The sequence below is a fragment of the Epinephelus fuscoguttatus genome, linkage group LG15 (genome assembly GCF_011397635.1).
Source record: "Epinephelus fuscoguttatus linkage group LG15, E.fuscoguttatus.final_Chr_v1".
Classification (NCBI taxonomy): domain Eukaryota; kingdom Metazoa; phylum Chordata; class Actinopteri; order Perciformes; family Serranidae; genus Epinephelus; species Epinephelus fuscoguttatus.
Window position 1 is genome coordinate 19298060 of NC_064766.1, and position 23747 is coordinate 19321806.

At 38.6% G+C, this 23747-nt stretch overlaps 1 protein-coding gene across 1 annotated transcript; it reads left to right on the forward strand.

Annotated features, from left to right (window-relative positions):
• The first annotated feature begins 3833 nt into the window (after positions 1-3833).
• On the forward strand, positions 3834-22315 carry LOC125902244 (macrophage mannose receptor 1-like). The gene is made up of 23 exons (XM_049598448.1): positions 3834-3985; positions 4397-4753; positions 5168-5338; positions 5765-5920; positions 6529-6639; positions 7663-7800; positions 7905-8084; positions 8728-8882; positions 9195-9308; positions 9989-10104; positions 10272-10420; positions 10512-10711; positions 12131-12261; positions 12446-12518; positions 12635-12788; positions 13701-13739; positions 15196-15359; positions 15477-15544; positions 18796-18896; positions 19061-19203; positions 19368-19473; positions 21632-21759; positions 22110-22315. The coding sequence occupies exons 1-23, from the start codon at positions 3925-3927 to the stop codon at positions 22218-22220; spliced, it is 3126 nt and encodes a 1041-aa protein (XP_049454405.1). The 5' UTR covers positions 3834-3924; the 3' UTR covers positions 22221-22315.
• Positions 22316-23747: the final 1432 nt, after the last annotated feature.

Consider the following 23747-nt stretch of genomic DNA (forward strand, 5'->3'; position numbering starts at 1 on the left):
GCTCACATGCAAAACCAAACAAAGCATGAGCTGTAGCACTTATCACCAAAATTAGCAGGCCAAGCTACCAAATTGCAGATATGGACAACAAATTTGTCAACCATTTACTCACCGCCACTGTTTACCAACCAAATCAAATTCTACCACATCTAGCCATCTTGCAGCATGCCAGGCTCAAACAGTTGATAGTGCAACTTACCATCAAGACCAGACAGAGGACATTTATTCAGCAAAACTGGCCACAATTTAAGATTACAAACCCACAAAAACAAGTTCACAGGAACATGTGCAATGGTGAAATCAAATAACCACAGAGCTGAGGCTCCCCAGCTCTAACTGGTCATAGCTAATTAATCTCAAACCTAGTCTTCGGACAGATACTGGTGGTGGGTACTTATGCACTGGTTCCACTGGAACCCAAAAGGCAACCAGAAACTAGCGACCCTCAGGAAGCCAGGGAAATGCTCCCAAGACAATGTCTTCAACCACATTCTCCGCCACACTAAGTGAAAACAACAAACTGGTTGATTTCCTGTTGAGATCAACCACTTCAGCCTACAGAGGGGATGCATGGCTCTTCAAACTAATGTGGCTGTATTCACCAGTTACATGCACCAGTACTTTTGTTTTTCCAATTTTCCAAACACATGGGTTTGTAATCAACGAAAGGGGGAAACAAATGCTGCTCCCTTCCAACATCCACAAAAATGAGCCACACAAAGAACTAAAACAAAAATCCTTGTGTGATACTCCCAAAAGTCTCAGTCACAATGCTAATACCAAGACACTTTAAACTGTACTCCTCAAAAGTGTGTAAACTCAATTTAGCATTCACAAACTACAAGTCAAACCAGACGAGCCCCCATTGGTCACAAACTGACGGATCCCGGACGAGCCCCCATTTGTCACAAACTAATGGATCCCGGACGAGCCCCCATTTGTCACAAACTGGCTCAGAGTATGTGACAATTAGGGAGTCCACACAAAAGATTTACTTAAAACAAGCCAAATTTATTAAACTAAAATTAACTTAATAATCAATGGAGTGTGTAGATCAGCAAAGTCAGTCATGAAAGCCATGCATGGGTGAGTGTCAAGTGTTCTGTGGAGGTGTTGAAGGTGCAAACCAAAACCAAAGATGCTCAGTGGATGTAAGCTGAAAGGAAGGGAGAGACCAAGTGAACAGATTAGGCAGCTTTTATAGCTTGGAAGCCCAGGTGAGCCTAATCAAGGTAACGACTCTCCCATGTCAGCCAGCTGCCTGACGAGACTGGCTGAAACATTCTCAAAGACAGTGGGAGGGGCGTCACAAACACACAACACAATTTAACAATTCACAACGCATTACCAAATCAATTTGAATTCCATGTTGCTCAATTGCTTTGTCTACAAAGCAAATTGTACAAGCAAAACTCACCTGTTCACTTTTTGACCTCTTACTCAACACAAGTGTTCTCACAGCTCACTTCTCAGATTTACAGAGGCCACTTCCTCTTTGAACATCAGATTCTTTTCAAAAAGTATACATATTTTTTTCATCAATTGGGTCCAATCTACCAAATTAGGCTGTCTATAAGCCAGTACAAACGAACTCAACAACAGAGTTGAGATGCTTCTTCAATATTATCAGCCATACCACAAACCCTCCCCCACAAGTTTTTTATCATTTCACTCTAAAAAGGTTCATGCTGTTGACCTCTGATATTACACAATGCAGTGATCCACTTGAAGCGGTGGGGGTGGGTGGGTGGGGGTGGTGATGGTGGTCGGTACCACTTCACCTACCTTACAGGGAGTCTACTGAAAATTTTGTGACTATGTAACCCCTAATGAGATGGGCTGTTCCAACATCAAGTGGGCTGCAGCTACACTTTTTTCCCCTACAATTTTTTAAAAATTGCTGGTGGTAGACCTGTGGGCCCCAAGGTGCACCAGCCCATCTGGCATTTGCCATACTTGTCTGTCTAAGTGTCTACTGGCAATGGGAAAGCAGTCGTTCGCCTAGTTTTAACGGATTTTCCTCATTTCAAAAAACCTGCATACACATGCTTATTTTGGTGAATAAAGGGTATGTTTGTAACTCATTGTAACTCATTGCATTCCTGTCTTACTCAATACAACTTCTCCAAACTCCAACTAGTTCAAAATGTTGCAGCAAGACTACTCATTAAATCCACATACCCCCTATTTTAGCTGGTCTGCAGTGGTTAAGCCTACCCATGTTTTAAAATTAATTTTTTAATGATTACTTTAGATGATTACTCCAAAGCAGAATTCCCCTGATTGTCACTTACTAACACCCTATAAGCCTTAATGCAGCCTGAGATCCTCGGGCAGAGGTCTGTTAGGTATTCCTTGGTCAGAGGACCCCCAAGTGTAACTCATACTTTGCTTGTCATTATTATTGTATCAGTTCTACTTTTATTATTCATCTGGTAATTTCTCTTGTTTATGTCTTTGTAAAGCACTTTCTAACTTGTGTTTTAAAAAGTACTATATAAATAAAGTTGTTATTGTTATTGTTGTTATTATGTGGTACAAAATGATATGAGACAAAGCATTTGTCCATCTTTGGGTGCCCTACTTCTGTCAAGGTTAACTTGGGGTTTGTTTGCCTAGTCTTATTACATTTGTATCAATCTTTGTTAAGTACTCTTTGTTTTTACAGTACAGTACAGTACTGAGTTGTTTCTGGTAAGACATGTTCTACAATGTAACCACTAAGTGTTTTAATAAGCCATTTCACAAAAACAGAACAGTAACAGCGACTGATGTTAAAAAATCATTTAACCACAAAAAAAGATTTAGAGCATTTGGAACTTTCTCGCAGGCAGTTCTTGAGGTCCAGCATTTGCTTATGGAGACATAAAAACACCAGGAAGTCAGCATTTTGATAGCTTCCTTGTTAGGAATATTACACAAGACTTAAACTAGTGACGCTGAAATGGTCAAACGGCCAACCACAATGTCCTCTAGACTCTGAGGGAATCGTGCATGGCTGCTCCAACCACATTTTGTAACACATCTGCTTCCTCTGTCTTTACATCTGTTGTCAAAATCAAAGAAGTCATGTTCAAATTATTCAGAAATGTAAATAAAATTCAAGAATACGACCTAAGAAAGGAATGACCTAACCATTGCAGTTTTATATATATTCAATTTTAAATTGAATACATATATATATATATATTCAATTTTAAATTCAAACAACACAATACAAAGCTAAAACTATACATTTAAAAGAGAAAAAAAGTACAAGAATGAGCATACATACATATATATATATATATATATATATATATATATATATATATATAGATATAGATATGAATAATATATATGAAGTTGTACTTACTGGTGCGACATATGTAGGACCCTATGTCGTTTACTGTTATACAGTGAATAAAAAAAAAATAAACCGATTTTAATTGAATTATATTATCTAATAACAGCAACCAAACTGTATGATATTGATCAATAGGTTCATAAACTATTAAGCAAATTGTGAATATTAATTCTGTAAAAGTTTTTTCAATGACACAAGCTGGTGACCTGTTTTGACCCTGCCCCTCAAAGAATTGGAGTAAAGAACCATTAATGTTCAACCCTATAAATCATAACCACCACTATCAAAAATCTGAAATGTTTTTCTCAGGTCAAAATCTATGTAGTAACAGATTTTGGGAATTCCATGTGTTTTACAATGAAGCAGCCAAAGTTGCAAATATCAGCATGTGGGTTCCGGTTAACAGAAGAAAAAAAAAAAAAAAAGAGAGAGAGAGAGAAAAGAGGGAGCATGACATCACAGGACGTGCCACTACTATTAAGACTGACTTTCAGTAGTCATTCACACAACTCTTGTCCTCTGTGAGAAATGCATGGATAAAGTCTTCAGTTGTGGGACACTGTAAAAGAAGACTAACAATGAAATCTTGGAAAGCCTTTGTGCTCCTCATCCAAGCATTACATTGTTTGGCTCTAGATGGTACAGTATTTTAACCTTTGTTTTCATTTTCTTTTTTTTGTGAGAGTGTCTATATGTGCACTTGACTCTTTGTGTGAGACTGTTGTGTCAGTGTGTGTGCTGTCGGTGTGCATCATCTACATTTAATATATTCTTGTATATTCCCTACAGTACAGTATTAAGGTGATTGCAGTATTACCTCTTGCAGACACAGGATGGTTGTAATGCAGTGGGATAGATTTAACTTTGTTTGCTTATTAAATGTCTGTTTATTCCGAGAATATGTGGTTGTGTTAATGTTGAAATGCCATAAAAATTTAGCTAGACACAACTTAAACAACCCCAGTGACGGACTGTGCAAACTGCTGTTTGAAGGATTTTCTGATTTCTTCTGCAATAAATATTTAAAAGTGTGTAATTCTTTGTCAACAGATTCACCATTTCAACTAACTAACAAGGACACTGGTTTTTGTTTGGTTAAAACAAATAACCAATGCAATGATATACGCTGGACAACTGGTGACCGACTTTTGGTTCTACAAAGGAAGAAGTGCCTGGGAGTCCAGGGGAAAAGTGTGGGGAGTGAAGTAAGCCTCTACGATTGTGATGAAAACAGCGACCTCCAAAAGTGGGAATGCAAGAATGGAACAGTGCTCGCCCTCAAAGACCAGCAGCTCTACATTGAGCTCACTGCAGATAACACAGCAGTTCTCTCCAAAACAGTAGGACCCAATAACCACCTCACAATTACAGGGACGCCCAATGGTGCTTGTACAAGAACATATAGAGGTACAGTATAAAACAGTGTTATTTTGAAGGACTTGTACTGGTAACACCAAATCATAACCATTATCACAAAATTTCAAATGGAATGATGGAGACCACAGTTTTGGAGATTGAAATAGATTAATCATATAGAGATTAAAAATTAAAGAAAAATCTGTTCACATGTAAGCAGGTCAAACTGGTCAACAGCTATCATGCATTGCAATCTACTTAACATATGCCAAACCTCATACTTTTTCATAAGTCTACATTTGAATTGTGATGAGCATTAAACACATTTTCAGAATTCTATCCTGCATTTAAAATAGTATTCAGCATCTTGTTTTGAACTGGTTTGTCATATATACCATAAAGAGATAAATTACTGTAGGTACAGATTTTCTGTAACTACTCTGCTTTGGTCTTGTCACCTCTTAGAACTTTTTGCCATTGGTGGAAATGCAGCTGGACTGCCGTGCATGTTTCCCTTCCACTACAAAGACCAGTGGTTCTCAGACTGCACCACACTTGACTCTCCAGGAAAGACTCTTTGGTGTGCTGTTGAAACCAAATATCAAAGTGAACGCTGGGGCTACTGCCCAGTTACTTGTGAGTACTGCCTGTGAAAACTTATGTTTATTAATATTGCAGTGGAAGGCCATATTTACAATGCCAGTGAATACTGTTTGAAAATGAATGAGTCACGAAAGCTTTCAGAATCAGTCATTGCCAATGTAACTACTTTCAGGTAAATTCATGTAGATTAAAAAAAAAAACAAACAATAAAAAAATAGACAATAATAGGCAATAGTTAATGTCTACCCAAAACTCATTTTTTTGATACTGCCAGAAAGTGCAATTATCTTTAAAAGCACCAACATTACATTATTTGATTTAGAACCTACCCCTACTTCATAGTTAAGTCAACCCCAGTCATTTAATGAATATGGAAATATACAGCTTTAGGTTGCAGGGAGGGCATTTTATTCTTTGTAGCAAACATAACATAAGCATGTTTTGTATATGCATTTATAGCTAAAGATGGCTGGACAAAACACCCAACAACAGGAGCGTATTACCAGCTCAACACAGGAGCAGCTCTGACTCAGGACCAGGCTGACGCCAGCTGCAAACAGCAGGGTGCCTCCCTGCTCAGTATCACCGATCCTCACGAGCAGGCTTACATCACAGGTAAGGTAACTCTATATTGAATGTACTGATAAAGGGAGCATGCATTTGGGCACATACATTAATTATGTACTATTTGTTTTTGCATCAATGCAATTTGACATATAAAAGCAGTCGTAATTGAAGAGATGATTGTAATACATTGCTAAAGAGGCAGTGTGTAGGACTTGGTGGCATCTAGTGGTGTGGACTGCAGATTGCCACCAGATGAAACTTCTCCCATGTGTCAAGTGTGAACTCCCGGTCAGGATTCCTTAAGTGTTAATTGTTCAGGAGGTTTTTAACCAAAAGAGGTTTAGTTGCATGCAAGACCTTGGGTCCCTGTGAAGCAGTTTACTAACATCAACATAGTTTGGGCAAAGTCAACTTCCCAATGACCTGGTTACAAAGAGATCACGACAATACAGCTTCCTGAGTAACATCTAATCAATACATGTTACACATAAATTGACAAAAGTTAAACAGTCTTGCTTACCCTGCATTACTTTTATTGATATATTTGAATGTTTACATGGATACTGTTGAGTTGTTAAAAAATCACAAGCTTTTAACTTTACCAACAATGAGTGACATAGGGTGAGGCTCATTTTTGTTTCCCATGCCACCAACAGCACTGCTAGGTTCAGGCGGCACTAAACTTTGGACTGGGCTGATCCTGTATCCAGAACATGGCTGGAAATGGACTAATGGGAAGCCTTACCGCTATCTGAAATGGGACTCAGGTAAGTTTGTCTTCCACTTCAATTCTTTGTGTTTCTATTCTGATATATTCACATTTTTATCTATTAAAACAGCCCAGTCATCATAAGAAAATGTCATTTCTTGACCACATATGTTATTTTTGTACATTTCATACAAAATCAATCAGTGTTTCTAATAAAGTGATGAATTTAAAGTGATTAATTAAATATAAAGTGATGTATTTCTCATCACATAAGGTAGCTGACTTTGTCATTGGTGGGTAGGTAGAGGGGATGGTGGATGGTGTGACACTTAATGCAGGATTTATATCTGCATCAAATTGACGCCGTACCTACGGCTCTGCATAAATTGCTCAAAGGCCTTGCTGCCGTGGTCGACATTGTGTAGGGTTTTCAGTTGTTTATTGGCAAAAATCAATGTTTGCATTCATAAATATGTCATCACTGGTGTATTATTACCTCCACCAATAATCTTATTTCGGATTTGTTTGTACATGGGGAGGGTAAGTCGTTGGAGGGGTTCCATAATGTTTCGCCATCTTGAAAATACATCCGCCAGCAAGGGACATATAGCACTACCAGGGAATAGCCCCGCCTTCGGCGTTTTCATTGAGAGCCAGGAAGGAGAGGAGCAAGAGACACTTCTTTTTGATACACAGCGGCTACCATTGTTGCAATATGCATTTGAAACAGTGAGGCGCTAGAGTGCGCTATCCGTTTGAATGCAATATACGATTTCAGCGTAAAATGGGAGAAATTCCTACAGACTGTAGCTTTAATGATTTAGCCACTACAATAAAGATCTTTCAGTATTTCCCCTCCTAGTTTTTCTATATTCTTTTGGAGTGCCTGGATTGCCTTTGTGTCCTGTTGTCCATGAGCACCTGACACAAGATTTTGATCTATGTTTGTATATACAGAGCAACAAGTCGTCTCTCTCTTTTTCGGGTTATGTGAGAGACTATAAAGCTAGGACAAATCTGTGGGTTGATATGAAGCTGTTTGCAGTACCACATGTCAAATATAACCATCATCTTGTTTTAGGACATCCACTTCCTAATCCAGGACACAACTGTGCAATTCTTGATCCTGCTGTACAGTACTCCTGGCAAAGTTCACTTTGCAGCAAGAAACTCGGGTACATCTGTTACAGTGAAGCCACCGAGGTAGTGCCTACACAAGGTAAAGAAAACTGTATTTCTATTGTGTTCTACTCATCCCTACATATAGCTACAATATCTGTCATTAATAAAGTTGTTATATTTCTTTGTTCTTTTCATGATCAGCTGTTGAGACTGGATTTTGTTCAAGCTCTTGGATTCCCTACAGTGGCCACTGCTTCTACCTTAATCGTACTCAGAATACATGGTCTGATGCTCAGAGACTGTGTCGTAATGACGGAGGGGACCTAGTCAGCATGCGCAATGTGGAGGACCAGAGCTTTGTCATCTCTCAACTTGGATACAGTATGTGAGAAAAAATACAAACACACACGTTTATCTTTAAGGAACAAATCCTTACAACAAAGAACACCCCTTTAAGCCCTGAGGCCTTCCTTTCTCCACCCTTTCTTTTCCTGGCTTGCAATTCACTGCTCTGACTATTTACCTCAAAGGGAATTTACAATCATACATTGTCATGTGCTGAACTAAGGTTGACATATCCTAACACTTCTTTTTTTCATGAAAACTTTAGTTTCAAGATGATGGTCAAAACAACTGGCCTATCCAAAACAATGCATAGCATTTGCTTTGCAAGATAGCACCACAGCACGTTTTCTCTGAAGGGCAATATTACATTTGTATAGTTATTTCTTCACAATGATGTTTGTGGAGCTGGACTTTAATTCAGGCAAGATCGCCTGCCTCTGCTATAATATGCTGTAGAAAACCCTCATAGACTTCTTTTGTTGTTGAAATCAAATAATACTAGCCAGCTGGTAGACAGACAGCTAAAGTATGAGTCGGTGATTAAAAAGAAAGAATAAACCAGTCAAGAGGCACAAATGGATCAAAACACATTAATACCATTTGCAGATGTCTGTTATTGTCTGTTACCTGTAATTGTGAATAATTTACAGACAATATTTTCCTTTATCTGTGTCTGCAGCATCCACTGATGAGCTTTGGATTGGACTGAATGACAGAAAGACAGAGGGACTGTTCGAGTGGATTGATCATTCGACTGTCAGCTTCACTAGCTGGGAATTTGGGAAACCTGCTGGGTCCACTGATCTACAGGATTGTGTTCTCATCAGCGGAGAGGTAAGGAGCATGTGTGGCTTTGTGTATATGCACTGAAAAAAAGTGGCATCAAATTTCATTTTTTAAAATCTGATTATCAGACAGCAAAATCATTAGTTTTGCAGCTATAGTTAACTTAATTGTGCATGCGTTAAAATTCAATATATAAATTGTTTACTGTATCTGTCTGTATCTAAAACATGATATTACATTTGTACAGTTTTATGACTGGTGTCTCTGTTTGACATGCAATTTTATCAGTGCATTTGACTATAGTACTTCTCAGTACATCCAGACTCCACATAAATACATATTCAACTGTATCTGTTGCAGAATGGAAACTGGGCTGACCATGGGTGTGAGGAGAAACATGGCTATATATGTATGAAGATGAGTACCTCAAAACCCACCGGTGATCGAGTGCAGCAGAATGTGGGCTGCAAAACTGTGCGTTAAGTTAACTTATTTTTATTTATGTCAAAATTCCTAAAGTTTAACCTGGGCGTACCTAGGGTTACAACCTAACACCAACATCCAGCAAAGCTAAACAGAGCTATTTAGCCTTTTTTCAGCTCAGTGTTTTGGTTGTCTCTGGTGCAGCAAAGCTCTGATAAATTCTCAGTACTCAACTTGCCCACCTAACAAAGCATACAAACAAAGTTGGCAAGTTAATTGATGAACACAGTCAGGCATCAAGCAGCTTCAGTGCTAAATATTTTTCTCACCCAGACCCAAACAAATAGCTAAAAGCCTATTCAATACTACTCTTACATTTACAGGTAGAGAGGAACATAACTTCAAATGAGCGCTCATGTTCCTTCTTACTGTTAGAGTATAAGAATGATTTGTCAGGACTTTGTCAGTGTGGTAAAGAGTTCCCCCAAGAGGTCAAAAAACATTAATGCAGCATTAACTGTTAAATGTTTAACTTGATGATACTTACACTGCATTAGGCTGGCTTTAAATGTATAGAATATTTTTGTGATTGTAGCATCTTTCACTTTTTCTGATATCTATAGGGTTTTAAAAGTTATTGAAAACTGAGAAATTATAGTTGGTGGGATCTGTTGGCCTTTTTCTCAAAAAATTGATAATCTTTCTTCACTTTTTGTTTTCCAACAATCCAGGGGTGGAGAAGACATGGCTCGTATTGCTACTTGATAGCGACACAGACCAAAACTTTTGACGAAGCCAAAGATGACTGCAAGAGCTCATCTTCCTACCTTGCTGATGTTTCAAATGCGTGAGAAAATGTATTTTTACTCCAAATGTTATGAGTAATACTCAATTTCAGAAGTACGGTGTATTGGGATATACAAACAAAACAAAAAAAAATCACATAAGGTTTTGTTTGTACAACATTTAGTGACAACAGAAATCCTGTGATCCTAATTATGCAAATTTTTTCAGGGTGGATAATGCCTTCCTCGTTAGCTTGGTGGGGATGAGACCAGAGAAATACTTCTGGCTAGGCCTCTCAAACCAGAAAAACATTGATCTATTTGTGTGGACCAACACAGAGTCTGTGAGGTTTACTCACTGGAATGCTGGAATGCCAGGTATGGAGAGATTTTAAACCTCATCTGTAAGATGTGGCAGAAAGTGGCTTTCACAACTGACAGTTTGCAATATTTCCCCCAACTATGCAAGGTCACCAACAGGGCTGCGTTGCCATGACAACGGGGATTTTTGCTGGCCTCTGGGATGTGCTGCCCTGCACCAGAAAGGAGAAATACATCTGCAAACACCTGGCAGAGGGGGCAGTTTCAACCCCTGTACCACCCACTCTCTCCCCTAGCAAATGTACATTCAGCTGGGCTCGATTAGGAACGAGAAACTACTGCTTTAAGGTACAGCTCCAAAATCCACTTCATCCTCACCTCAAAGTATAATTCTAGCGTAATACTCAGATACCCTACATACATACAGGGAGTTTTTGCTTGCTGGAACAACCACTCCTTCATATTGCATCTACAGTGTAAAAAATCTGGGCCATTGCATTTTTTTTTTTGGTATGGTCAACAACAACAACAACAAAAAATTCCAAAAGGGTGATTTTATTTCTGCCCTTTCGACCTGACTTATGTGATTGAATATTTACATGCGCACAGAACCTAAAGAAGAAATAATTAATAGATAACCACCTTTGTGGTATCCATTATCTCTGACCCGGGCTTTAGGGTTTGTTGAGCCAGCTGAGGCAAGGAGAGCCTGGCTCTGTTGAACTTGGTTTGCGGTATATTCATCTGGAGAGGACTCTAGAAAGATTTGTGTAAATATTTTGGCACCACCGACAACCAGTCTGGCTTCAAGGCTAACCATGACAATGATTTGAGTATCTATGCCTTGAAAGAAGTAGCTGAATGTAAGACAGGAAAAACTTTTAATCAACTTTACTGATGCCTCCAACACTTTTGGCCAAGTTAATCTCCTAATGTTGTTTCTGAAATTGAGTCAAAGCATTATATTGAGTCTGACAGCATTACAAGAATCCTGGTATATTGGTATGCCAACCAGAATACGCAGGTCATATGGGGCAACAGAGTCTCTGCTGCCTTTGGCGTTGGTAATGGAGTACAACAGGAGGGCCTTCTTTCTCCCACCCTCTTTAAACTCTGTAAACATGAATGATTTATCTAACCAATTCAGAGGGTTCGAACTGGCTGTTGGATTGGTAACACAATAACAAACCATCTTATATATATGCAAAGGGTCTGGCTATCTTCACTCGTCGCAGTGCTGGGTTTTAACAGCTAATGAGTATACGTTTTGAGTGCGGGGTCAAACATGATGTGCAATACAATGCAAAAAAAAAAAAAGTGTTGTCATGATATGTAGAACAATGAGGACCTTAGCTTTCCAGATTTCTATCCATCAGAGAAAGTGCTGTGTGTTTGTATTAAAACTGAACATCTGGGGCGCTTTATTACAAATAAATGTCTGATTACGATGGCATGTATGGACAATGCCTTATATTACATGATCAAGCTAACATGTTGGCAAGAAAATTTTACATCTGTTCAGATAATGTTAGGACATTCTGCATTCATCTCTTTTCTGCCCCCTTGTGGGCCAAGCTTAAAAAGGCGAGCTTGCATAAGTTTCAGGTTGCCCACTCTGACAATAAAGATGAACTTGTGCATACACTTGTGCTATTAAGTACTCCAATGGACACACAAACAAAGAGTACAAAGACAATAAAACACCATTTGTTTTTTTGGAAAGTCACACTATCAAACCATGTTTAACCTCTTTGTCTTCTGGTTAAGGTGTTTTCTGCATCCTCACATTCATCGTCAGATGGGAAGACCTGGTTCGAGGCCAGAGATTACTGCAGGGCCAGAGGAGGAGACCTGCTCAGTATCCACAGTCAGGAAGATCTACGAGAGCTACCAGAACGGTACAGTGTCACCTGACAAAGTAAAAAACTAAAGAAAATACAAAACTGGTTGCAGCAGATGATGAATGTTAGCTAGTGTCCAGCAGAGCACTGGGAAAATGTTATTTTAACAATTTTCAAATAGGTTTTATACTTTAATGGCCAATACGATGATAATATTAAATATAACTATTGTCTATTTTAGCTATGAATCAGTCTGGATTGGACTTAGTGCCCCTGACCCAGCCACCGGATATGTATGGAGTGATGGATCCCCAGTGAGTTAATAGTGTTCTACTTTAATAGTTGAGTATATTTTTTAGTTCAGGACACCTCATTAAATAAACAATAAAATTATAAATAAGTGTGTTTTATTGTTTGTTTTTGTTTACAGGTGCAGTTCCAACACTGGGAGGATGACGAACCAAACAATAAAAACAATGTGGAATCTTGTGCTGTTTTCAAAATGTATAGGAAGGATGATCGTGGGTCCTGGAACGATCTGCACTGTGAGACGTACAAAGGATGGGTGTGCCAGATCCGTTTAGGTAAAATTGTTTCTCACTTGTTTGTTTATCCAGGGGTGTAAATCATCTTTTTTAGATATCAGTGTCACCAAAACAAAGGAGATATGTATTGATTTTAGTAAAAATCCCTCAGTCATCTCCCCTGTGGTGATGGACAAACAATCTGTTGAACTTGTGCAGCAGTACAAATACCCCAGTACTGTCATTGATAGCAAGCTGTGCTTTGAGCCCCAAGTTGATGTTGTATGTAAGAAAGCACATCAGCACATGCATTTTTAATGTTGACACCACTTTAATGAAAATGTTTTATTCCTGTTTCATGGAATCTGTTCTTAGGTTCTCTTTTATCTGCTGGCACGGGTCACTTTCTTTTAAACCTGTAAGGCATTATGAAGGTGTGCAGTAAAATTGCTGGAGCACCCTCAAATGACCTCCATGACCTGTATCAGGTTAGGTGCATGAATAAAGCTAAATGTATCCTGGCCGACAAAAGCCATCCACTAAGAGACAATTTGGTGCTGCTACCATCAGGGCGCAGATATAATCTCCCCCGATGCAGAACAAATCGGTTCAAAAAATCATTTATCCCTGCTGCTATCAGCCTCTTAAATGGCTGTTAAATGTACTGTGTATTCTTTTATGGTTGTTTACTTATTTGTTGTGATAATTGTTGTCTTTGTTTTAACTGCTGGCTGTGACACAAATTGCCCCTTGGGATGATAAAGATACCTTGAACCTTGACAAGGTGTCAGAGAAGAGCATGCCAATCTTTTATAACCGTTGTTGAAGGTTAACTGAGCAAACTTGACCTACCGATAGTGTCTTTCTCAAATTTATTTAGGTGAACATATTCTTAAATCAGCATGGCCAACTATCACTCCAGTACTCTTATTTGTGTTTTGAGTATATTTTCTTACATCTGTGTCGTTACAGGTATCAATCCAAAACCGCCCCCAAGCCCTGCCCCTCCTGGTAAGTGGACCTTTCCTTGATGTAACCACATAGACTTAAGCTAAATGCTAACATTAGAATGCTAACATCACCATGATGACAATACTTATGTGCTAACATTAAAGTCCCCATGAAATGAAAAATACGTTTTCCCAGTTTTAATCCTGTGTCCCTGTGCTAATAAATGATGTACCTCTTGGTATATGCCAGATATGTCAAAAATCAGTATCAGAGCATTTTACATCTTTTCTCTTTCTGTAGAACCAGCTAAATGGTTTTGAATGTTTGGTGACTCATCCTGCACTCAGGGGCATTTGCAAAATTCATCCAATCAAATAAAACTATGGGCAACTAGCTAACCACGCCGGTCAATAAAAAGCTGCATTTCACTGTCTGTGGGTTGTAGTAGCTAGCTAACAGAGCAATATGGAGAGAAATAGGAAGAGATGTCTGTTTGGATATTAGGTAGCAAAATCTTTGTTTTCCATTTTCAAAAGTGGCAGAGGTCTAATTTATTCATCTCTCTCGCGCCCGGTGTTGCCACCTCTTTTCAAATGAAAGTAGCTAGCTTTAGCTCCAAAAGTCACTAATAACTGCCAGAAGACGTCACACGCTCATTTGCATATTGGTGATGTCATCACACATTAATGGAATCATTACAACTTCGCACAATTAGACTCAATACAGAAATCCTCAACAAAATATTTGAATAGCATGAGAATTATGGTACTTTTATTGTAGTGCTCTGCTTTTTCACACTTTCAATCCAGAGAGCAAGAGCGTCTCCATAACCATAGAAACTCACAACTGATCTCTCCTCCTGCCTCTCCCACACCTACTGCACAGAGGAGAGAGACGCTCCTGATGGCAGAAGAGCCATGAACTGTGATTACTCTGAGCAGCATGCATGTGGATGAATTACAATATAATATACTTTATTTCTGTCTTTTCTTTCCTGATGGGCTGAATAAGTTGCTAAATTTGTCACTAGTGACTATTAAAAGTAATGTTACTAATAAGGTCTGAAAAGTTGCCAGATCTAGTGAAAAGGTTGCCCAGTTGGCAACACTGCCCTCATTCTGCTCCTAATCTAATGACAATGGAGGAGCGTGTGGAGCCAACAGTCTGCTAAGCAGCGTACTCCACTGTGGCTCTGGGGCTGGATGGAAAGTTAATGGACTACCAAAATCAGTAGGATACATCACCTGGAAATCACGAATGTTTGTATGTACAAAATTTGGGGCCAAATTTAGTAGCAATTTAGTACCAAGATGTTTCACAAGAGAAGTGAAATTTTTAACCTGTCGGTGGCGCTGGGGTACACGTCAGTTAAAAACCAAAGAGATTCAACCTCTGGGGACCAGGACTGTCTGTACAGTCCATAGAGCCATACCGCTAGCGTTGCTAAAGCTACAGAAATCTTGACCTATACATGTACAGTACTGTAATATATTACACATTTCTGACATGTTTTCAGATTACAATAGGACCTCTGATGGGTGGCTAGAATGGGGGGGGTCTCAGTATTATCTCAGCACTATGAGCATGGCCATGGAAGAAGCTCGACGCTTCTGCCAAGAGAGGCATAGTGACTTGGTAACTATCAACAGTGAAGCTGAAAGTGTCTTCTTATGGAAACGGGTGAGGAATGACATTCATACTCCATTACTGACATTACTCTTTAGCTGTGGTATTTGAGATTAAAACATACTGCAATGCAAGTACGTCTGGTTTTACTGTTTTCCTCTGTGTGTGTAGATGTCCAAAAATTATGGAGACAGGCCTTACTGGATAGGCCTGAACGTAGATCTTGATAAAACATATGGGTGAGTATTAATTAAATAATGAATAATAGATTAAATGAAAATGAGAAGAAACGTATCCAAACTATGTGAAATGTAGATGAAGTGACCAGCTCAATAATATGTTGCACTCTATGTAATTTCATTGGAACATTTTTAAGAGACAGTGGCTACGGTTACATGATGGCTTCTCATTCGGAATGAAATAAATCTGAATGAAATCATTCGGAATTAAAGTGTTTCCAGGTAGTTTACATGGGAAATATTAATTCCGAATGAGGGTTTACATGGGAGATCAGTTCAATCGCCTTCATTCAGGTCTGCGCAAGGTTTGGGGCAGGGAAGGTTTCTGATTGGATAGGGGGCGTGGCGGATGTTACGTGTTTACGTTTACCGGAAGAAAACACTGTAGTCCTCGCTCCGGATATCAAGATGCTTGACGACGCCATTCTTAGTGCCTTTTTCGGGTGTGTTTTGCTTATATTCTTGAAGCAGCAGTATGACAACAACCTTGTTCTGCTAATGCTTCATCTGTTGAGGAGGAGAAGGGAGGCAGAAGGCCGTGCTGTGGCGAATGGAAACCGGTGAGTGCAACGAGTCCGACTGCTCTATCTCAGCCCGTTGCTATGCAGCCCGTTGCTATGCGCGCTATATACGTCATTGCACCAGAAGGGCAAGGAAACGAGCATGCGCAGAAAGACCGGAATGAACTTAAAGAGTAATGAGTGTATACATGCACACAAAATTCTTTCATTCGGAATGACAAACGGAATAAACCACCCCCTTTAATCGGATTTAATTTTCAATGGGAATGACCATTTTTCAGTCGGAATGACCGTTTACATGACCACTTTTAATCGGAATGGCCTTTCATTCCGATTAAAAGTGGAATTAAACTGTCCATGTAAACGTACTGAGTGTGCAAGATTTAGAAGGATTTAGTGACATCCAGTGGTCCAGGATTGCAGATTGCAACCAGCTAAAACCTCTCCAGATTAGAATTCCTTCAGTGTTCATTGTTCAGGAGGTTTTTACTGGGACCTGAATTACCCACAGAGGGCTCTTCCTCTCCAAAACAAACAGAGCAGGTTATTGAAACTTGTAAAAACACTGAATAAAGCAGTTTCATGTTACAAATTAGTGTTTCTCTTGCACCGTTTGGCACATCCCAGATGGGCTGCCATTTGTGCTCAGCTTTGTCCTAATGACTTGGCGTGTGCTCACCTCATTTCTGATCCAGACGTTCAAGAGGTTTTTACTGTGAGCCAAATTGTACATAAAGCTCTCGTCTCCAAAACAAATGAACCCAGGGATGTAAACAGCTAAAAACATGAAAAAAGAAAAACTTTTGCTCTATGCTCTCATCACGGAGGGACTGCGAACTACAATGGGAGAAGCAAAAAAGCCATTGGGCCTATCTAGAGCCAATGTTTGGTTTGTCCAGTCTGGTTACTGTAGAAACATAGTGGTGCAAATGGCTCAGTCTAAGGTAAAGAAAACCCTCTTCTTGTTTTTAGGCAATGATACAATAAATAAAACATATTTATCACAAGTCCTACACACTGGACCTTTTAAATAGTAAGTGTTGCAAGGCTGGCTTGATACCAGTGATGTTGAACCAGACTGTCAGATTTGTGTGTCTGTTGAAAAAAAAAATAATTTGATTGCTCCTGCATCAAAATTATTATTCGTTTTCATGTCAAAAATAATCAGTATTTTTGTCATCAGCCAAGCATATTAGTTCTGTTTTAGTCCTAACCAACCCCTGAGGAAAATATGAGTCTCTTTAGCTTGCTATATGTTCCACAGCTGGATGTTCATCAGCTAGCATCCAACTGAATGTCTGCTGTATAATGCTGGGCAAGCAGCACGCAGCTAGTTCATCAGAATAAAAAGAGCTGCCTTGGCTGCTAAGGAAAAATAATGATCCAAAATAGACTAAAGGGCTCTTGAGAGCTCAGGGGGATGTCAGGGTTGAGAGTTAGTTCTATGAGTTCACCACTACATGAGGAAAGCACAGGCAGTTGGGTGGAAACAAATATAAATTCTACCTGAAGTTGTTGGTTATTAAAAAAAACAAAACACAGTTGACATGTCTGTGTGTCAGCCATTATGTTTCTTCAGATCAATGCATATCATTATGGCTGACCATAAAATAAAAATACCCATTCTGATTGCAACATAGCACCTTATTTTACTAGTCATTGCTTGTCATACCCAATCATTAAGCGTTAAGCGTCACCTCATGTGTTACAGTAGTAAGTCATTATCATCAATAATTTAAAACTTGGAATGCTGCCGTATCACTTTTTTGGCTTGCCTGTCTAAACCCTGATATTTTCTGCTATGACTCAGGGAAACTCAGGAGTAGTGGGACAAAAAAATCTAGTGTGACAGCTGGATTTATTTCAAACCCTGACAATCTATACATTAAAATGAAGCATAACACCCATAGTTTTTGGATGTAGTCTGTGTTCATTTATTTCCATTTAGAAAAACCCACTCAAAATATTAATAAATGCAAACATAGCATCATTGCAATTTATGATTATTAGAATCTTTAGATTTTAAAACACTTTCTTTTTCAGTCAGAGATACAGAGATAGATATGATCATTCGGTTACAGCATGAGGATGTGGAAATATATTTCATAATTATATGCCAATATTAAGTCAATTTGATGCTTGTAACAAAAGTTACATTGCCAAGTAATATTAGGTTATATATTATATTATTTGCCAACCATGCCCACTCCTGGTATTGTATCTGAATACAGATGGAGAGAGATTATTTGTTGGTTAAACAAGTACAAATACAGATAGTGACATCTCAGTACATCTCTACAAGTAATCTCTTTCATATTACACATACATAAAGTATCGATTAGTGCATCTTAAATTTTGAAGGAGTTAAATACTTTTTTTGAACAAAATCTGGTGGATTTTTCTGACTGGATTGAAGAGCAGACCTCATTCAACATTTTTCACAGATAGGACTGCAGGCGGGCAGACTAGAGCACAGTGATTTATTGAAAAAAGTAAATAAATACATCACGGGATGTGAGGCAGACAAGAGTCGACACCAACAAAGCTAACAAGGGGCAGGAAGGAGGCATAAAATCCACATAAATCCAAAAAACTATAGCTATAATTAAGGTTGAAAAATAATTTAACTCATAGGCCAACTCCCTCGCACCATATGTCGGATTGACTTGAAATTCAACACACATGTCCAGCACATGTGCTTCTTTAATGATTTTATTGTGTTCTGAAAAGGTGGATGGATGGGTCTCCAGTGGTGTTTCAGAGGTGGGATGAAAATCAACCCCAATTCGTACGCAATGATGAGAATTGTGCTGCCATGACTACATATACAGGTGAATAACTTAAAAGTCACTGATCTTTACTGGCTTACTTTCAGATAATTAATCTGATATTCTTTACCTTTCAGATGAAGAATAATCTGAGATTAGATTTTGGATGTAAAAATGCACATTGTTTTTTCTTATATACTTGTTTAATATTTTGGGTTGGCTTACAGGGTTCTGGCATGCTTATAATTGTGGGTATGAGCACAGGTCCGTTTGTAAACGCAGTGGCTCACCACCTGCCAACGCCACTGTACCACCAACAGTTACTCCAAAAGGTGGCTGTCCACAAAACTGGGAGAAATTTAACTCAAAGGTCAGAGGTCATATTTAATTATTATTGTTGATTTGCGGGATGGGGAAACAACTGGTGGTGCATGAAAAGGACATTCAATATGACAATGTATTAACCTATATTTGGATAAAAAAAATAAGCTACTACCCTTTTGAGACAAAGCTGTTGATTTTATGTTCCTATAGTGTTACAACATCATTACCAACCAGAAGGAGACGTGGTTTGGAGCGAGGGCACAGTGCAAATCAATGGGAGGAAATCTCGTCTCAATCCTCTCCAGAAAGGTGCAAGGTATGTTTTGTGGTTTTTTTATTTTTTTTTTAAAAGAAAACTATAATTTTTATATTCCTGAGAAACGCATATCATGCATATTTCATAAAAATGTCAGTGTCTTCTGGATATCCAAATGAAGTAAGCTGGAGACAACAGGCCTAATTATTGAACAACTGCAGTTTTTTATTGACAAAGGTTTGCGCTATTTTCCTTAATCCAAAATAGTTGACTGCAAGCATACGGTTTATATACGGTTGTATAGAGAGTACATATGGTAGATCTGGATACTTGAGGCATTCATGGTTTAGCCAGTAAAACCAAAACTATTAATAATGAAAGAGTGTGCAAATTCTAGTGTGCAGAAGATGAAATTTTGTATGATTAAAGTCGTTTAGTTAGGTGATCAATGTGTTTTGTTCTCAAATGCTCAAGTGAGATGTGACGCCCATGTCATATAGTCTTCTGGAAGTTGTTGCACCTGTACACGCCATAAAGTAAACAGCCAACACTCAGCTACCTAAAAACTGTGCATGAATGTTATACCCTCCACCTGTGAGAGGAGATTTAACTAGTCAGAAAAACAAACAATACAAGCTAAGCTTCCATGTTCACTTCAATAGTCTTGGTATAAGCTTGAAACAAAATTGAGAAAAAGCTGTACAGACAATAGCCTGGGTGACTCTAGTCTGGCTGTGCACGGCTGGCCTGATTTTGCAGTTAGAGAAAACACAGTAACATTTATTTCTAAACATGAGAGGGTAAAAAAAGCCAATACAATGTAATGGCTGGTATGTTGAACATGTGGTTTGTGATATCTGTAATCCAGAATAATAATAATTACTTCACAGTGACATTAAATTGGGATTTAACAAGGTATCAGTTACATAAATAAAACATTATACTACAAAATAAACCACAAGGGATCACGGCAGAAAGATTGTGAAACACTAGTCTCGCATTATCAGACCTATCTCCACTCCTTATTTTAGCACTGTGTCAGCGCTGGAGACAGACCTGACTAAACCCATCATAATTCCACACTAAGGAAAAAGAAAACAATCTAGCTTGTTTCTATTTCTTGAAACTAATTGTAGTCATCTGTTGGCTAAGTCCAGGATACGACCGTGCCATTCCAAAATAGTCTTGAGAGACAGCGGAAGGGTAGGAGAATTCCTTCTGAATTAATTGGCCAATAGCTGGCTCATACCCTTTTTCCATTAAAATTTGTGGCTTAGTGGGTAGAGCAGGCGCCCCATGTACAAGGCTGTTGCTGCAGTGGCCCGAGTTCGAATCCAGCCTGTGGCCCTTTGCTGCACGTCATGCCCCGCCCAGGCAGTAACATTAAGATAGCAAATAAACCGGGTCGCTCATCTGCCAACTATGTTGAGCGCCTTGTGAGTTAACCTAATAGCCTTCTTATTACCACATAAGCTTCTAAATAAATAATATCATGGCATGAAGACATGATGACAGGTATTATTTATGATGACTTATACTGTCAGCAATGAACACAAGATTAAAGACCAGTCGAGGAAGGAAGCTCAAATATTCATATGGTAAAGTTTATAACTGAATGAAGTCTCTAAAGCAGAATGAGAGTGGCGTGCTGCAACACTGATTATCCTTCAGTAGGAGTTTTATACAAATTGCAAAAAGGCACTGTTAAGTGTTGTTTTGCTTTGTAGATTATCAGTCCATAGTAATTTTCTCCTGGAGGACGTCAAGAAACGTCTAAGGCAAAAAATGAGGTTAAACCACAGTGGAAAAATCACTAATTCACTAGGGTGAACATAGTCAATTTACTGAACAGGTGCCCATTAGCGCCGACTAATGCCATAGTGCCTGACATACCACAGAATCTCCACTTGTCATGCTGCATCTAGCAGTGAATCAGACTAAACTGGCTTGAGTCACCTGACTGACCAACCAACTACTTTGGCTATCATTAAAGCTTCACAGTCACAACATTGGGTATTACCATGTAAAATGTAAACCACTGTCCATTCAGGTAATGTTTTCTGCATTCTTTAATTGTGCAGTTTAAGATGACCCATACACTGATCAAGGACATCTGAGAAATATGTAGTTTATCATAATTTATTTAGATATTATATATTTAACTGGGGAACAAATAAAAAAAAATCAATGGTATGATCAATATGTGTTACATTTTCAGTGTTTTTGACTTCTAAATTGGCCAAGCCATCTACCACAGCCCTGTGGATTGGTTTGCATAGTGTACTTGGCACTCCATTTCTCTGGACTGATGGGCGACCAATGCGATACAGCTACTGGGGTACTGAGGTAAGTGGACAATGTGATATTTTTTTATTATCAAGTACAAGAGGTATGTGCTGAAATACAAAAAAAGGACTACTTTTTGATAACTGTTTCTAATGAAAATGTGAATCTTCCTCTGATGCAGCGTCGCTATCCAAATTGGAGTGATTAAACACCCTTTTGGGGTAGTTAAAATGTTTAGTGTACATGAGGCCTAACTATGTCAACTTAGGGGCTAAAAAACTGAGGTTATGCCTCAAGTACATACTATCTTTATTATGTGTTGTGATCAATTATATGCATCTGTATTGTTTATAATACATTTTTTGGGCTGTACTGTGAATTATTTCTGACATCCTGGTTTTCCATTGCAGAGGACACAAATGATTCACAGTTATCACCACATATATTATGACAGTGAGGTAAAAACTTTTTTATATACTTTGATCATAATGTGCAATACCACTTCATTTGTGTGGACTTAGAGCTGACACACATCACACTTCTATGACAAATTGCGGGTCTCTTTGTTTACAATTTTGATGAATTATATGCATCTACTTTGTTTATTATATATTTTCTGTTTAAGATGCTCAGGAACTCACAAATTTTTGCAGACACATCAGAACGAGTGGAAAATTTGATATTTTATGGGTGGCGTACCCAGGTGTGACAAAATGGTTCAATAGCGCCCTCTACAAATTTTTAAATGAAGTCGCCATTGTGATATATTACATTTTACATTTAACATTTAAAGACTTACAAAAAGCCTTTTGGAGCCATACCCTAAGTTATAAGTTAATTTGTGCTTTCTAAGATAGCAAAGGCATGACCCTCTGCCGATTGGCTTACCCTGACATTCTTACCCTAACCCTAACCAGTCCCACTCCTCTTGCCTAAACCTAACCAATCCAGCCAACAAAGGCAAGGAATACTAGCCAGTTAGAAGGAAAGTAAGACTTGTCATGCTTTCGCTATCCTAGGAAATGCAAATTTGCATAACCTAATCACTGGGAGACTCTCTAAAACCACGGGTTTCACCCAGGGTTGTTACCTCACATCCTGCATCACAAAGAGTGTTGTGTGCCTCGTGTGTGTTCTCTTATTGGGTCGGCTCATCACTTTTTGGATAAGCTAGCGAAGCAGTGACCTAAAAAGTTGTTTATTAATCTAATCTTTGCCTTAATCCCAAGATAAACCTTTGGTGGACACAGCATAAGGTTCCACACATAGAAATAAAATTCATTTTATTTTTATGGTTCCACACCAAAAGGTTTCTGTTCCATCTATTTGAGGGTCCTTGGCATGGAAAAGTTTAGGAACTCCTTGCTAAACTACATTTCAGTTGGGGCAATAGCCAGAGGCAGTATGTGTTGCAACTCCTTGGGTCTCATAATTTGGATATGCTAGTGTTTGTCAAAACACGTCATTGAAAGTAACTGACAGCTCTATCTTACATCAAGGTACCCAGCCCATGTAAGCTGACAAGGCACACACACGAATTATTTTCATGTACACAGATGCAAGAACAAATATACAAATTGTAGGAGTACTTTCTTATAATAACAACAATTCACTACAGACTTTACCAGTGTGCTGACAGATGGTATGTTCTACCTGAAATAGATTTCGGCACATTGTGGGCAGGATCAGAAACACTCCCTTGGGCTACAAGATAACAGAGAAAACATCCATGTCACGACATAGTTCTATGCTAGAATTTCTTCCCTGTTTACTTACAAAATATTCAAACCTACTTATAAACCCTGTCAGTTTGAGTCTGTGATCAGATGTGAGTATTAAAAATTAAAAAGGTCACGATTCAATAGCCTTACTATATATACAGATTATATTGTTTGCCAATGTACCTTAGCTGTAGAAGCTCTTCAGCAAGGTGCTTTGCCATGCTGACAGGCCAGAATGACTCTCAACTTACTCACTCCCAGAATATAAATTTAACAACTACTGGTAAACTGTAATCTACTTAAAATTGGCAAACTGAATTTGGGATT